This window comes from Falco punctatus (assembly GCF_963210335.1).
Source record: "Falco punctatus genome assembly, chromosome: 10".
Taxonomy (NCBI): domain Eukaryota; kingdom Metazoa; phylum Chordata; class Aves; order Falconiformes; family Falconidae; genus Falco; species Falco punctatus.
In genome coordinates, this window is record NC_137590.1 from 37,385,676 (window position 1) to 37,400,632 (window position 14,957).

Consider the following 14,957-nt stretch of genomic DNA (forward strand, 5'->3'; position numbering starts at 1 on the left):
ACAGCTTGGCAGATGGAAGGGCAGCAGGTCTAAATTACTGCACTAAGTTCATTTGCAGGAAGATATTATCTGACTTTGTTGTTATTAATAATAATTAATGAGAATTGAAATATTCAGCTAGGATTTTTGCTGTTGCTATTAGCGGGAATGTGTGTGTGTATGTGTATATATGTATTTGCTCTTTGATGATTTTCTCAGTTGTTGACATCTCAATCCTTTACTGTCTTGCTGTGGGACTTTAATAATACTCCAGAAATTACTCGGACCACACCTTTGTCTAGCAGGGAGGAAACTTGAGGCTTTTACAATTAGTGTTTCTGGTTATTCCATGAAAAACACACAGCATGGTCTGACAAGGAAGCAGCAGCAAAGAGTCAGGCAACAGACAGTCCTTTATCAGCAGGCTCACAGCGGGCGTTGGGTAGTGGCTCCCAGCTCGCCTTTGCATCTTGTGTTTGCAGCGCAGGTTGCTGGGGATGCAGGGACGGTGCAGACACCTTAGAGTCTGCATGGACCTGCATGGCTACAAAGCCTTCTCTGGTGAAATACAGGCATTACTCTGCTGAAGTCCATGGTGCTTAAATTTCGGTGCCCCCAAGACACCACGATGGTCACTCAGTCTTGTGCCCTCCATGACAGCTGCCTTTGGTGTTTCTGCTGGGCATTCCCACCCCAAACTGCATCCTGCGGTACATTTGAAGCACATGTTTTATGAAATCCTTCAACTAACAGGGTTCCCATGATGGTGGAGACTTTTAATGAGCTGGTTTAGTGGATAATTGCTCTCACTGTTAAAAACAAACATGCTTCTCCCTTTGTTTTCAGCTTAACTCTCCTGAGTTTCAGTCTTCCAGCCCTGGATTTTGCTCCACCTGTTTGGCAGAGCTAAAGCCCTTCGGAGTCTGAAATCTTCCCACATGTCCTTAAAGACTAGGAGGAGTCATTTCCTAATCTTCTCCTCTAAGAGGACAGTAATAATTGGAGGGTTTATTATTGACTCTCTTGAGTTTTATATGGTTTGTGTTTGGGTTTGTTAGATAGGTTGTAATTGTTCCTTTTTGTCATTGTACAACTACTGTTAATAATCACTGTTCACTGTGTCTATGTTTAAGGATGTGGCCCCACTTCTGTTAAAGTTCCAACGTTTGGGGCTCTGATGGACAGTTGAAGGGTTGTTGATTTGGGTTTGGGCACCTTTGGAGACAAGTAGGTGCATCAATCAAAGTGCTGTTTACTCACTCTCTCTGTGTTTATTATTTTTAGCAGCTGCTTTTCAAGTGGTATTGTATCTCAGGTGGTTTCAGTTCTGGTTGTAGTCTGGGCTGTATTCTACCATCCTTAATCATCTTGAGTACTTTCTTCCCTTTACTTAACTGCATTTGACTTCGCCGAGAAATTTTAAGGATTGAGATTATATTTAGATGAATTCAGTTGGGGATTAGATGGATCCTAACAAGCAGATGCTGTGCGTTCTGTGGGAAGATTTATAGGCTTCATTAAACCAAGAGGGGCTCCTTTCCCCTGATGCTTACAGATTTAAAAGCATTGTATTATACCCTATTATTAATACAAATGAGAAACTATCTTGATGGCATTAGCCATCTTTTGGTGAAATTTCAAACCGTCGTCATATCCAAAGCCTCCATGAAAGGATGTGAGCTCTTTTATAGCCTTATGTACTGCAACTTTAAGAGGATTGTTCCTCATCCAGGTGCCCAGGCCTTTGCAGTGTAGAGGTATAAATGTCTTGTTCATGATATTTATCCGCCTAACCTGTATTTTTTTCTGTTTGCAGCACTTTTTTTCCTATATATGTTGCACTGGTGGGAAACCTGATAAATACCATGATAGCAATGGTTTGGATCCCTTTGCAGGCTAAACCAAAGTCAGACTATTGTGTGATGGAGCACAGTAAGTATTTAGTGTTTCTGACAAATAGCACATGAATAGGAATGGGGGTTGGCATGCTGCAGGGACTGCTAAAGGACTTGGGGTTGCATTTAAGGGCAAAAAGATGCCAACCTTGAAACTCTGACACTTTAATGCCTAAGCTGTGTTTGTGGAAGGCTATTATTCCCTACCTGTTGACCACTCTGCCATGCAGAATTGCAGGCTTCCAGCCCAATGCTTGCTGTGCATCTTAGAACCCCTTGCTGGGGGTTAGTTTGGCCCAGCATGGAGGCAATCCTGCTGTCTCAGGGGGGTCCTCTGCATGCAGACCTGGCACCAGCTCCCAACCCCCTGCATCAGCAGAAAGCTGGTGCTGCAGAGGCACCTTTTCAGAAAGGTGGTGGTGAATCTGAACTAGCAGTCTCAGAGTTTCTTGCTTCCTGCCTCTAATAGAGTATTAATCAATATGTCATCTTGTGTAGGCACATCACAGTCTGGCAGTGTGTTTAGCATCAGAGAAATCCTACGGCTGATGAAGTTTCCGGGAGTAATGGAAGTTTTCATAGTCAAGGTCTTTGCTGGATTTCCCATAGGTAAATCTCACCCATTACCCATGATTGCTGATGTATTTAAAATAAGATGACATACACTGTAGACCAAGCTTGTCTCAAGTTACTGAAAACACATTGCGTTTGATCATGGAGCAGTGAGGATTCAGCTCCTAACTCGATGCTGGATGCTTTCAAATGCTCTCAGCTACATAGGGTCAAACCCCTGGGACTTAGTGTAGAACAGACTACTTGTCTCAGGCTGCTTCTGTGACTTTTGGCAAATCACTTAATCTCACTACTCCATCCCCCGGCTGTAAATGTTTTTTGTTTTGGTCTTTTTTTCCCTTGTCTATCATTTCTATTCAGGCTGTAATCTTTTCAGAGCAGAGGGAAATAATTTGTACTGTGCCAGAAACACTGAGGTACTTCCTGGTTTTACTTAGTGATTTTAAGGGTTATGTGTACCCTAACCTTTTTCTCAACAACAAAAAGCTATTGCTGGACAAGAGGCTGTGGACACTCTGTTGGCTGCGTGTAGGGGAGGCACAGCATGTTTCTTCCCTTGCATGTTCATGGTGGTACTTGTTCTTCTCTTTATATATTCTGCTCAGGTTTTTGCATCATAGTAGGAACCCACTGCTACCTCAAACCAATCCCAAACCTACCTGTTTCCCTGGTCCCTTTGAGTCAGTTGCTGTCCTGACATGGTCCATATGTCCATATTTGCTGGGCTATACATATCCTTGGCCACAATTTAATAAAATTTCATTTTGCCTACACTTTATCGTTGTTCCCCTGGCTTGTCTCTAGACAGGCCAGCACATCAGCCTTGTTAGTGGCAGTGTAAGGACAAGGTGACGTTCTCTGCCCCTTCCACACAGGGAGCCTTCACAGGTCTTTTCCCCGGCAAACCTAAAAGTGCAGTTTCTCTTGATTATGGTTTCAAGAACTGAATTTTGTGCACATCAAAACACGTGTACATCAGGCATCTAAGCAAACTAAGGCACTTCCCTTCCAAAAAGGATCCCAAGAGAGTATTTAAGGCACCTTAGCTTTTATACTTTGCATCTTTTCCCAATTCATCTACATTGGAGAATCCTTTGAAGTTTAAATAATATAAAACGTGATTTACAAATTAAATTCTAATTTGTAAACTGTAAATTCAGTTTACAAATGAAAGTAGGTCTGGCAATGGAGAGTGGCTGAATAAGACGGGGATGGCATTTCTGAGCTTGGTCAGGTTCCTCTGTTACTCCTTGCTAAGGCTGGCGGAGAACAAGCCTGACTGTAACTGTAGAGTAACATTCAGGGAAGTAAAGGATTTCTGATTTTTTTTTTCTTTTTCTCTTTTTGAGAACTGTAATTCTCTGAGATCAATAATGCCAGTTGGTCCTACCTCCAGTGCTGGAGAGAACATACAGTCTTGAAGGACGGTTGGCTTGCCCTAATAGTGCACTTTTTTGGTTCTTATGAAGCTAAACTTTTAAAACTGTATTTTAAAAAGTGTTTAAAAATAACAGAATTTCACAGAACAAGACAATGAAATTAAGTTTTCAGAGGGTTTTCTTTGCTGATTCTGGCTTATTTCTCAGCTTAAAGTAGCATTCATGTCTCTGTTTAAAAATGCCTGAGACCGCATCCAATGCAGTCTGCGCGGTAATTTCCTGTGCGCTTTCCTTTTTCCAAAGGCTGGATGAGGTGCACTTTGTTTTTAGTCATCCCTGCTGAAATGCAAATTCCTCCCTGTTGCAGAAGACATTCTTCTTTTCCCATGCACAGCAAGAACATGCAGCCAACCAAAATAAACATCCTCTGCCCAAAAATGCAAGGGAACTTCTAGGCAAAGAGTATGGAGACAGTGAAACTGAGATTTAAGGCAGAACGTGGGCTTAAAGTCTGTCACTGAAACGGCTGGGAGTATTTCTGTAAGAGTAGGAATGGGTTCACGTGACGCGCTCCTGCTACAGGTATAGTGCTTGCACTATAGTGAGGAGTGATTAAAATCCTGGTGACTTCTCTGCAGGTCTCCACTTCAGATGACTGCCCATGTGATGGCAGCTGAAAGGGGATTTGGTCATCACCTACTTCTCTGCAGCTCAGAGGTGGAGGCTCAGCTCCTCATGAGCTCGTTTACCTTTCATCTCCAGGCTGCAACTGTGTAATTAATTAGATCACCCAAATTACAGACCATTCTCTATTTACTTTGTAAACAAGTGTGTGATATACACAGAAGAAAATCCTCTGTTCCTTATGGACCTCATTGTTGTCTAAAATTAGCTTGTTTGAGACTGAAAGAACCTCCCTGGGAGGGCTGCAGGGCTGGGAACTTCCTCCTTGTGTTGCATAAAGGCAGAGACATGGGCTCCGTGCCTCTTGCAGGAGCGTAGCTGCTCGGGGATGGATGGGCAGCAGACCACTCCAGCACAGCTGAATTATGTTCTCAGCTGGCCTGGGAAAAGAGAGCCTTTCTGCATTGCGGTAGAAAAGAGACAGAAAAGAAAACACGAGGATAAAAATGTCAGACATACCTCTTACTGACAACAGATCGCCAGGACCTTGAAAATACTGATGAAGAGCTGCTTGTATGGATCATTACCTGCCTAATCCCTTTGGAAAATCTGGTTACAGCGTAATTGTTTTACACCTGTGTCCCATTTTTAAAAGGACTCTCTATAACATGTGGAACAGGATTTTGCAGTGAGCCCTAGGGCTCTGCATCCCATCACGTTTGCAGTCCAGTATGGGAGGGCTGAGACGACCTCTCAGGGGCCATGCTCACCTGCTCACACCAGCTCTCCATAAGGATTGCTAAACTGGCCTTCTGAAGGCACGGGCTGCTTTTAGAAATGTCATGTCTTTTTTTTTTTTTTTGAAAATATGGTTTGCACTCCTGCGTCCCCTTGGTGCTTTTTCTCACCTTTATCTCGCAACCATTTACCTGCCTTCTGCTGCGTAACCCTAGTTACTCATCCCACCGGTGCCAGGTTTTCTAAGGAGTTCACCCCTTATTTAGACCCCCTTAACAAAAGGCAAGGTTTCCGAGGATATTTTTTGGCATTTTGGGGTTTTTTTCCTGTTGAAAACCTGTGGAAAACCTGAAAAAGTATGGATTGAGGCTTATCTGGGCAGCTCCTGTGTGGGCTTTTTCTGTCCCCAGAAGAGCCTGGGAACACGCCACCCCAGCAAGCCCACCTCAGGGTGGGTACATTACTCATGTGGCCGCATGCAGCTGACCTGCAGCCCACCCAGATGGGACCTGCTGAGATCTTTGTAAGAAATGCTTGTTCCAATGAGCATAAAATCTTTTGAGTTCAGTCTGGGCCTTCCCTTGTGGGTTTCACCAAGAGATGTGTGGCCCGTGGGAGAAACACCTTTAGTTGCTAGGAAGAAGTGGGGCAAGGGGGTCTCCCTTGTCCAGGTAGCTTTAAGTGACCACGCAGGCACAGGGACACCCATCCTAAGAAGAGACATTTGCATCTCCAGGGGAGCCGTGCAATGTGTAACGCTGATTAAAGAGCACAGCCTATCCCCCTGCTCTGAAAGAAATCAGCTAATTTGGAGGAGAAAGATCCAAATCTGCCTTAACTCGATGAGGGACTTCAAAGGGGAGAGGAGCTGTAGAAGCAGGCACATGGCACCAGGAAGAAGCATCAGGTATGTAGGAAGGTTGAGCCCCTCCTAGGTGGTACCTGAGTGGGGCAGCAGGATGAAGGGCAAGCGCCCGCTTCAATCTAATCTTCCTGCGTGTGAAACAAAGTGTGGTTTTTCTTTCATTTCTTCACGTGTGCCTTTTATAAACATGTGCAACGCTGTTGCCTGGTTTGGATGTTGTGAGTAAATATTTGTTATTTGCATGTTACCTTAAGCTGGCTTTGAGCTAAGAGCGATTTCAAAGTACGGGGTGCTCTCTGCAGAGGGGAGTGGCAAAACCATAAATCCTCATGAGCCCCAGCTCCCCAGCACCTTCTCCAAATATCAGGAGAGCAGCAGAGCAGGGCACCCTTCCTGCCCCCCGTCCCTCTCCCCCAACTCTGTGGGGCCAGTTGGTGTGCAGCTGTCCCCATTAGGGGTGGAAGAGGTGACTCCGGTGGGGTTCGGGAAGGCTTTGTGGCAGGTCCTGGGGTGGGAGGGTGGTTGTCCCTCAAGGCAAAGGTTTGGGATGCTTGGAGGGAGGTCCTCACTGCTGCAGGTGCTCCACTGGTAGTGGCACCGTTGGGCTACTAGATATGGTGGAGTTGCACTGGTTTGTAAGGGTGCAAGTCCTCCATGGTGTCAGCAGTTTGGGATCGCTTTCCTCACGCTTTTGGGAAATGCCAGCAAATGCTTCCTGTGCCACGAAGTTAGTGACCCACTTTGCTAGGCCACTAGCTGTCTTCTCGGTCCTCACACGTTGCCTGCTGAGCTCTGCTTTCTTCAGGAAGGAGAGGACCACAGTTCCATATTTACAGAGTCTTTGTACCTCAGAGGATCCTACAAGGAAGGGCAGGACCCCTGAAGATTGTCCTCTCTCCTCTCCTTCCCGCAGCAGTGCCGGTGGTCTCCGACAGGCGTGTTGGGGGGTTGTTCGCATGCAGAGAGCCCCCGTTTCCTACTGTCTTGGTCAGTCTGAGGTGCACAGGGCACTAGGGGAGGCAGCAGCCTCCTACCCCATACCACTCTTTGAGAGCCATGTTCTGTCATAATATTTTTAATTCAGTGGCTGCTTGTGTACGACGGGAGTGTGTGTACGTGTGTCTGCCTTTGTGTTTGTGATGGGGGAAACACACACTATTGTATTTCCATGTGAGATTGAGTGGGCATTTTCCGTTATGCGTTCCAGAAATTGCCTTAATTGAAAAGCAAACCCAGCCTGTGCTGTTTCTGTCCATACTTCCCTGACTGCTCGTGTTGACATATCAGTCCACGCCAGAGATATTTCATGTGCCACCAGTGTCATTGCCGAGGTGTGCAGTGAAACCACTGTATTTAGGCTGATGTCACAGCGTTGTTCCCCATGGTGAAAATCTTAAGTCAGGCAAAAGGGGTGAGGAATCCAATCTGATTATTTTTATGGTTACAGTCTTGTCTGAACAAATGTTTTCTAGCTGTCTTAATGGTTAGTCTGGCTTTGGTGATACAAATATTTACCAGTTTATAATAAACAGCTGAATCTACAGCCTACATAGTCACATTATTTAAAGATGAAAGTAAGTGGGGGGAAAAAGTTAACATTTAAAGATTAAATTACTACACTGACTTTAAATAGGTTTCTGCTTGTGTTTATATCCAGTCCTGGCAACTCCAGGGAGAGCTACTGACTCATACTGGAGGTGATTGGGAACAGGGTCTGGGCCACTATATGCAGTGCAAGCATATTGATATGTGCTTTTCATTAACTCTCCCTCTAGGATTGTTCCTGATAATGTTTTCTATCATCTCTATGGATTTCTTTGGCTTGGAAGCAGTGGAGTCTGGATACCTGATGTCGTATTTTGGTGTCCTTCAAATGGTAAGCGAAGTGGAAGTCCCCCTCTTGCCACACAGCTATCTAATTTGCCACCTTTTTGACACATGCTCTTCCAAATCCAGGTGTAATATTGATAGGCAAGTCCTAGCTCTGTCATGTGGCACTTGGTCTCAAAAAATAGAAGTGACTCCAAATTTATTCTGGTTTTTGGAATACGAAGGAATCAGAGCAAGGGAGTGTCCTGAAAGCTTTCTTCCCCTTGTCCGTCTTCACTGATCTTTAAGCTGTGGAGCTAAAATTTCTTTGGACTGACATGTTGTCCTTGTTTTTTTAAGAAAACTTACATTGAAGCTAAAGTGCCCTGACAAAGGTTTTCCCTGGTGCAAATTAGCTAATTTACATGTACTTAGTAGCACCCTGTGAATTTATGTAAGTAGATGATCGTACTGTTTTTTTCACAGATGCCTTCAGTGTAGAGGAGAGACTTTTTTCTGCTGTGTGGAAACAAGCATAGCAAGCTTGTACTTTCCAAAACAAAAAAAAAATCCAAAAAGGTGGGCAATGGAACATGGTTAGGAGGCTACCAAAATGGGTAAAAGGGAAAAGTCAGCTGAATTACGCAGTAGCAGGGCCAAAAGAAAAGGTGTTATGTCACAGCAGAATGTTCCTTTCAGAGAAAGAAGCTGATAATTTTGCAGAAAGAGCAGCAAATGGTTATAAGCAAGCCCCAAGGTAGGAATGCAAGTTAAGCAATATCCGGAGGGAGGGTGGTCTTGTTATTAAATCTGCCTTCATTTCCTGGGCATTGCCACAGTGTTCCTATGGGATCTGGAGGAGCTTCTCATCTGGGAAATGGCAGCTTTAGTTCCTTCCCTTGTGATTTGGATTTGGCACAGTGTTGCCAGTTACTTAGGCTCTGCCCTGGTTTCAGCAAATCTGGGCATCTCAGTAGAGCAGCTGATGAGCATGGCCATACATCAGCAAGTAGAGTCTGCAGAGTGAACTGTCTGGAGCAGAGGAGCTGGCGCCTTTGCCATGTCCATTCTGGAGGGTGGCTTTGGACTGAGCTGTCTCTCAGTCCCTGGAGCTCAACATCTACTACCAGTTGGATGCATTCTCCCATCCAGCCTTACTGGAAAGAAAACCAGTTTACCACACCACAGCATGGAAACAGCGTGACAAGTGGAGTGATCGGCAGCTTCCTTTCAAAGCACACTTCCCACCCAAATTCCACCGCTACAGAGGCTTTCCCTGTGTTAGTCTTTGTATGCTGCCTCCTAGACCAGGATCTGCAGGAACCACTGTTTTCAGAAGAGCTGAGTCACCTTCTGATATCTGCTTCCCCCTTTGAGTGTAGAGGGACTCCCCAGCAACTGTGCTCTTAGACATACCAGTTAAATCCCTGTTACACATGTCTGCACTGAAGCCAGATTTGGGGTGGCAGCATGGCTATGGTGTGCTTGTTTCCAGCTGGGCAGCAATAGCACTTGTACAGGCGGGGCAGGAGAAGTTTCATGTTGCTATATGGAGCTTGGACGCTGCTGTCAGGTCCAGGATATTTGTCTTCACAACACTGCTGGTTATGCCTGGGATATCTGTCTGTCTTCAACGCTATTGTTTCCCAGGTTAGTTTGGATGAAACTACCGTAGGTGAGGTTACTTGTGCTGCCATGCCAGTGCACCCTACATACAGATACAGCCCTGGAAGATACGGGAATTATAGCATTCACTCTGCTTCCTAATGAATAATCAGATGTCAGTGCCAACCAGGGACCTGACCCTTCCCACAGTCACAGGGCTTCATCCCACAGAGATCAATCATACCTATTACCACGATCTAACCCAGGTGGCCTACGGGCTTGGGCGCAGCATCTGCTCTGCTGGGGAGTCTTTGCCTTGGATCATTTGACACAGAAACCAGCTCTTGTCAGCCAGGCAGTTTTCTTTCATCTATCTGTGCAGTTTCTGTCTGCGCTGCTATGCATGTTCTGCAATGCACAGCTGTGGACATCAGAAATACTGGCGTGAAGTGGTCGTAGGGTACAAACTTCTTGATGATGTGCATTGAGGTTTGCTGTCAGAACACCACAAAGGAAAGGGGAAAAAAATACTTTATTTTTTTAAAAAGCCCAGGACGGCTGATTCCTGGTGGCAACAAAGGCATCTTGCCCAAGAGTTTGCAAAGCACTGCTTTCTGCTTTGTTGCTTGTTCTTTCCACTTTATCACTGGCAGTTCCAAACTCTTCTCTAGTTTATGCCGGACTAGATCCTTAACTGATCCGAACAATACTCTCACCATCTGGTTTCTAAATTATTGTAAAACATTAGAATTTGTGTCTTTACTTTCAGATCAGGTCTCTGGCTAGAACCACCCAAAGATACCTTTTGCAGATAGTGACTGAGTTGCTGTCTCACGGCTGCCTTCTTGCCAGGTTTTCTCCAGTGGAAGATGTATGCAGGGAATACAATGTGTGCTGGCTTTGTACTGCCAAGCCCCAGAGCTGCTTGTGCACCTTCATGTTGTCTAAGCTGGTGTTTCAGATGCACTGTGAGGGTTTTCCCATTCTCCTGGACTTGCTCTGAGCCCACCAGTTAGAGGAAACGTGTCCCCCTCATTTGCATCTCTACCTGGATCTGAAAATGGGTTGCGTTTGAGGACTTTTATGGATGGGAGCAGATGTCACATAAATGAAGGGGAAAATAAGAATCAAACCATGTCCTGTTTACTTTAAACCTCCCTGTAGATATTGAACACAGTGCCTGGGTGGTTGTGCGGCACAGCCAGCTGGTACACCCAGCACCGTGTCCCAGGGTCTCGCCTACTCCCAGTACATGTTGCATGCACTAAGCAGCTTCAAAGTGCACAGCGAGAAAGGCTTAGCTGAGCCCTTTACTCAGGTCTTCCCCAAAAGTCAAACACTGACAAAAGCATTGCCTGGTTTGCCAATGCCTGTCAATTTTTAGTAATACTATTTCTTTGTGTTGTTGTAGTTTCTACTTTTTAATGAAATCTTCTCAAAATGAACACCTTCCTCTTGCACACAAGGTGATGTTGCAGCCCCCTTTCCCAGCCCTATCAGCAGTATCCAGAATGACTCAAATAGCCATGGTCTCTTCCCCACTTTCCTCTCCCACCCCAAGGATATTATGCTCCAATTGCTTAACCCATTTTTTCAGCTTCTCAGCCTCATTTAACCTACTGTGGTGAGAAGCGGTCAATGCACTGTAAACATCTCTATTACTCACCATTCCTCCTACTCAAGCCACCTGTAGAGCATCTAGAGAGGAAATTTTGAACGGCTTTGGGTCAGTCCACCTAATTTTTATGCCACTGAAGTACCTTGTCATCAGCATCTCAAACAGCTCTTCGCACGGGGAGATCAGCACAGAAACACCAACCCCACAGGAGGTGAGGTGTTTGCCACCATTGCAGGTGGAGGATGTTAGTTAGCCACCTCACTGATTCAGGCAGCACTCTTGGGGGATCCTGTCCAGAGCTCCTCAGCCTCACCTCATCGTGTTTGGTCCCATCTTGTCACTTTATGACCCCACAGGACCCCAGCATTTGGTAGGGTGCCTCATGCCCAGCCTGAGAGGATCCCTGCAGGTGTGAAAGGTGGATTCGGAGCCAGGTTTTGGAGCCCAAGAGCCTCACGGGCTTTGGCTAGCTACTCCCCAGAGCACCTGTCTTGGTTGCTGCCTTGCTGGGAGCATCAGCTCTGTCCACATGGGAATGGTTCACGGCACTTGCTAGAGGTGAAGTGGCTGATCTGGTGCTGGTGGTGGGTTTTCTCCTTGCAATGCCGTGCACGTAGCACCACTGACCACGACTGACAGCAAGGGGCATCCTTGGCACCCTCTTCCCTTCGCCGGGTTGGCTGCCCACAGCATGGCTGCCCTTCTCTCTAGCACTGGTGGTACATCTCCTTGCTGCCACTTGTACGCTCGCATGGAGGGACGTAGGTTGCCTTGCTGCTGCTCCCAGCCTGTCTCGTGGAGACCTGAGTGGCCCAAAGTAGTATGTCTGCTGATGCATTGTTGTAAAGTTTCCCATGGGAGTACCTGACCGTGGGGAATGGGGGCTTCCTGGCTCTCTGAATGAAGCACTGACCCAAGAGCTGGTCCCAATTTACTGTTTGTGGTTAGGCAGAGAGCATCATCTAATAGCAGAGGATATTGGAAAGTGTGGGGCAGGCTTAAGTGCAGTGCGGGTGGGAAGGGGGCTTACTTCTGGGCTGGGACAGAGGCAAATGAGGTCAGAGAAGGGTGCTGGGAAGGTGGTGTCATAGCATCAGGACAAAGAGCTGTCTGATGGGGAAATGAAGTTGTTGCTTAGAAAATGAAATATGACCGAGGCTGGAGTGGGCTGATGGAGAAGTGAAAATAGCAAGTGGGGGGTGATTCAAGCAATCCAGGGCTCTTCGGTGATCCCTGAAGCACTCTGATAGCATGAGGCTGTCTGATGAGCTGGGGCTGTGCCAGCTTAAGCCAAGGAGGAGGAGCTGGGTGGTAGATAACGAAATGAGGAGGGGAAGGCAGACAGCAGGAGGGGTGCCTCTGCGCCAGGCATCTTGGGTTGCAGGTTTCCCTTGTTCATGGTATGTTTGAAACATCTTTATCTGATCGCTGGTGGGTCTCCAGGCAAGGGGTGCGAGAGCCTGTTGCAGATGCAATCCTTCTGTCCTCCGGGGCTGGGCTCCCATCTTTTCAGAAGCCATGCGAATGAGATTTCCCTTGTAGTGAATGTCTGTGAGTGTGAGATGTCATTCAGTCTCCCTTCAGAGAATAACTAATTTCACAATGATTTAAAATAATTTAACTTTGCATAATGGGCAGAAGCAGACCTAGGCTCCGGCTTTTTTGTGAGTGCAATAGTATGGAGAACTTCCAGGTGTAGTACCTGGCTTGGAAAGTGCTGCCGGAGGATTAGGCAAGCGAAACACTGGAGTCCCTGGTTGGTATCTAAAGTCACATCTGATGCTTAGGTTTCAAACTGCAAGAGGGGGTGGGGGAAGCTTTCCTTTTAGAACTTTTTCTCCAAAAAACCAAAGCAAAATGCACCAAACGAAAACTCTGGGTGGGGCAAAGGGGTAGATATTTATAACCCTGAGGATCAAGAAATCATAAGACATCTGTTTTATTTACTGCATTTAAATTTGTATTGTTATACAAACTCCACCTCTAGCTGTGCAGCTTCTGGAGGGACAAGTTGGTACGGAGTGATCCTGAAAAGATGAGAGAGATTCCTGGCGGGGAGATTTACATTGCGTATCATCTTATCACCAGTCTGTCCCTCTTGTCTTTTTCTTCTTTCCCCTGCACAGCAAGAGAGATGATTAAAGAGCCGGGTATTTAATTACAGCCAGGTATGCCTAGGGGGAAAACCCACTCAGTGAAAGGACCTTGCAACAACAAACAGAAAGTTCTCCAGTTTCCTTGCTTTGAAGGATTTAAATCTGTGGAGGGGGGGGGGTTGAAGGGGGAAAGAAAGTGATTAGGCTGGAGTTTGCAAAACACAAGGTCCTCTTCCCCCTGTTCAGCAAAGTGCTGCCTTCAGCAGTTTGATCCTCGCCTTCAGCTCTCCTTCCAGTCCCACCGCCCTCCTGCTCCTCTGCAAGACCAGAACTACTTCTCAAGTGCTTTCTGCATCACCATGTCAGTAAAACAACTTCCCTTTACCCCACCCAAGGTTTTGCACCACCTTCAGCCTGTGCAGAAAGCCTTGTGATTTTCGTTGCCCACTGCCCTGGCCAGTGCCCACCCAAGTGTCCCACCCCAGCCGGCAGTGCGCTCACCCTGGGAACTGCCAGCCAGGCACAATTTCAAAGGCAAGAGATACGGGTCCAGTGCGTGGGAGGCCGCCTCTGATGTGAATCATGCTATCTACGCTAGGGATGGGGCCCTGCATCTTCTCTGCTGGGCTCTACCAGCTTATCTGACCTGCTGTGCCTGCCTCTCCAACCTTCTCACGTCTTTTCGTTTCCAGGCTCTTAGGTGAAAGGGAAGTTATTTTATTGCTGGGCTCCATCAAGCTTTTGCTCAGTGCTGATAGAAGAATCTGTGTAAATAGTCCTGTGCCTGCTGAGCACAGAGGACCAGCTGAGCTTCTGAGTAACTTCTCTAACCTCCACCGATGGGATTAGCTACTTGTAGGTGCCAGTCCTGCTCAGCAGTGGCTCCATGCAGCAAGGCTAGTGCTTCACTGTTCAAAAGACTTCCAAAAATCAGCCCCTTAAACCTTCAAACAACAACAATCCTTTCCATCCTATAAGAGATTCCTGAAATTCGGTAGTGAGGTTAACAATGAAATGGGTAATTCGCTCTTCTGAGCAAATAGGAGCTGCTGCCTTCCCAGAAATCAAACACAATGACAGAGTTAGAGGGTATTTTTCTATCTGATCAGCTGAACTAGTATAACGAATCCTCAGTTTGGTGAATCCAGCATAACAACAAGAAGAGATTTGACTGTTCTTGTACATTTATTGGGAGACTTATTTGCCTTTAAAGAAAGGGGGTGGGGGGGGTGGGGGAGAAGAAAAAATGAGTTGGTTTTTCCTGTGACATGTGTACACAGCCACGGGCAGAGCCTGTTATTTCACTTGCAAACAATTTCCTCTCTTTTGTTTATTGATGACAGAAGGCATTCCAGCCAGGTACACTGGCTCTTCCCCGACTTCAAAGGAGGTCAGGTTACAAAAGCAGGCACCATCCAGGCAAAACGAAATGCAGAAGGGAAGGCCCATCTCAGTCGATCTCAGGAGGAGGTTACGTGCAAAGGAAAAGCCCAGAACATGCCAGCAAGAATAAAAATAAGGATAAATCCCATTGCTGCATCGTCAGTGCCACCAGGGCTGGTCCACGGGAGTGGCAACGGCCAAGTTGTCTGGGATGCCCTGGCTACCCCCTGGCAATGGCAGGCAGCACACATCCAAAACCTTACAGAGGAGAGTGCAAATGAACCGCCTTTCTCTTCCTCCTCCCAGAGGTGCCTGTGCAGGCAGCTGCACAGGGAAGACTGCAGGCTGGAAGTAATGGGTTTTCGGGTCTGAATTCAGACTGGGAGCGAGGTC

General features: G+C 46.6%; 1 protein-coding gene across 1 annotated transcript in view; it reads left to right on the forward strand.

Annotated features, from left to right (window-relative positions):
• The window catches only part of SLC67A1 (solute carrier family 67 member 1), a 72,069-nt gene that overhangs the window by 45,349 nt on the left and 11,763 nt on the right, over positions 1-14,957 (forward strand). The window contains exons 5-7 of the mRNA XM_080405262.1: positions 1,796-1,911; positions 2,373-2,483; positions 7,829-7,929. Coding sequence (XP_080261388.1) covers positions 1,796-1,911; positions 2,373-2,483; positions 7,829-7,929 — 328 coding nt within the window. The remainder of the gene's footprint in view (positions 1-1,795; positions 1,912-2,372; positions 2,484-7,828; positions 7,930-14,957) is intronic.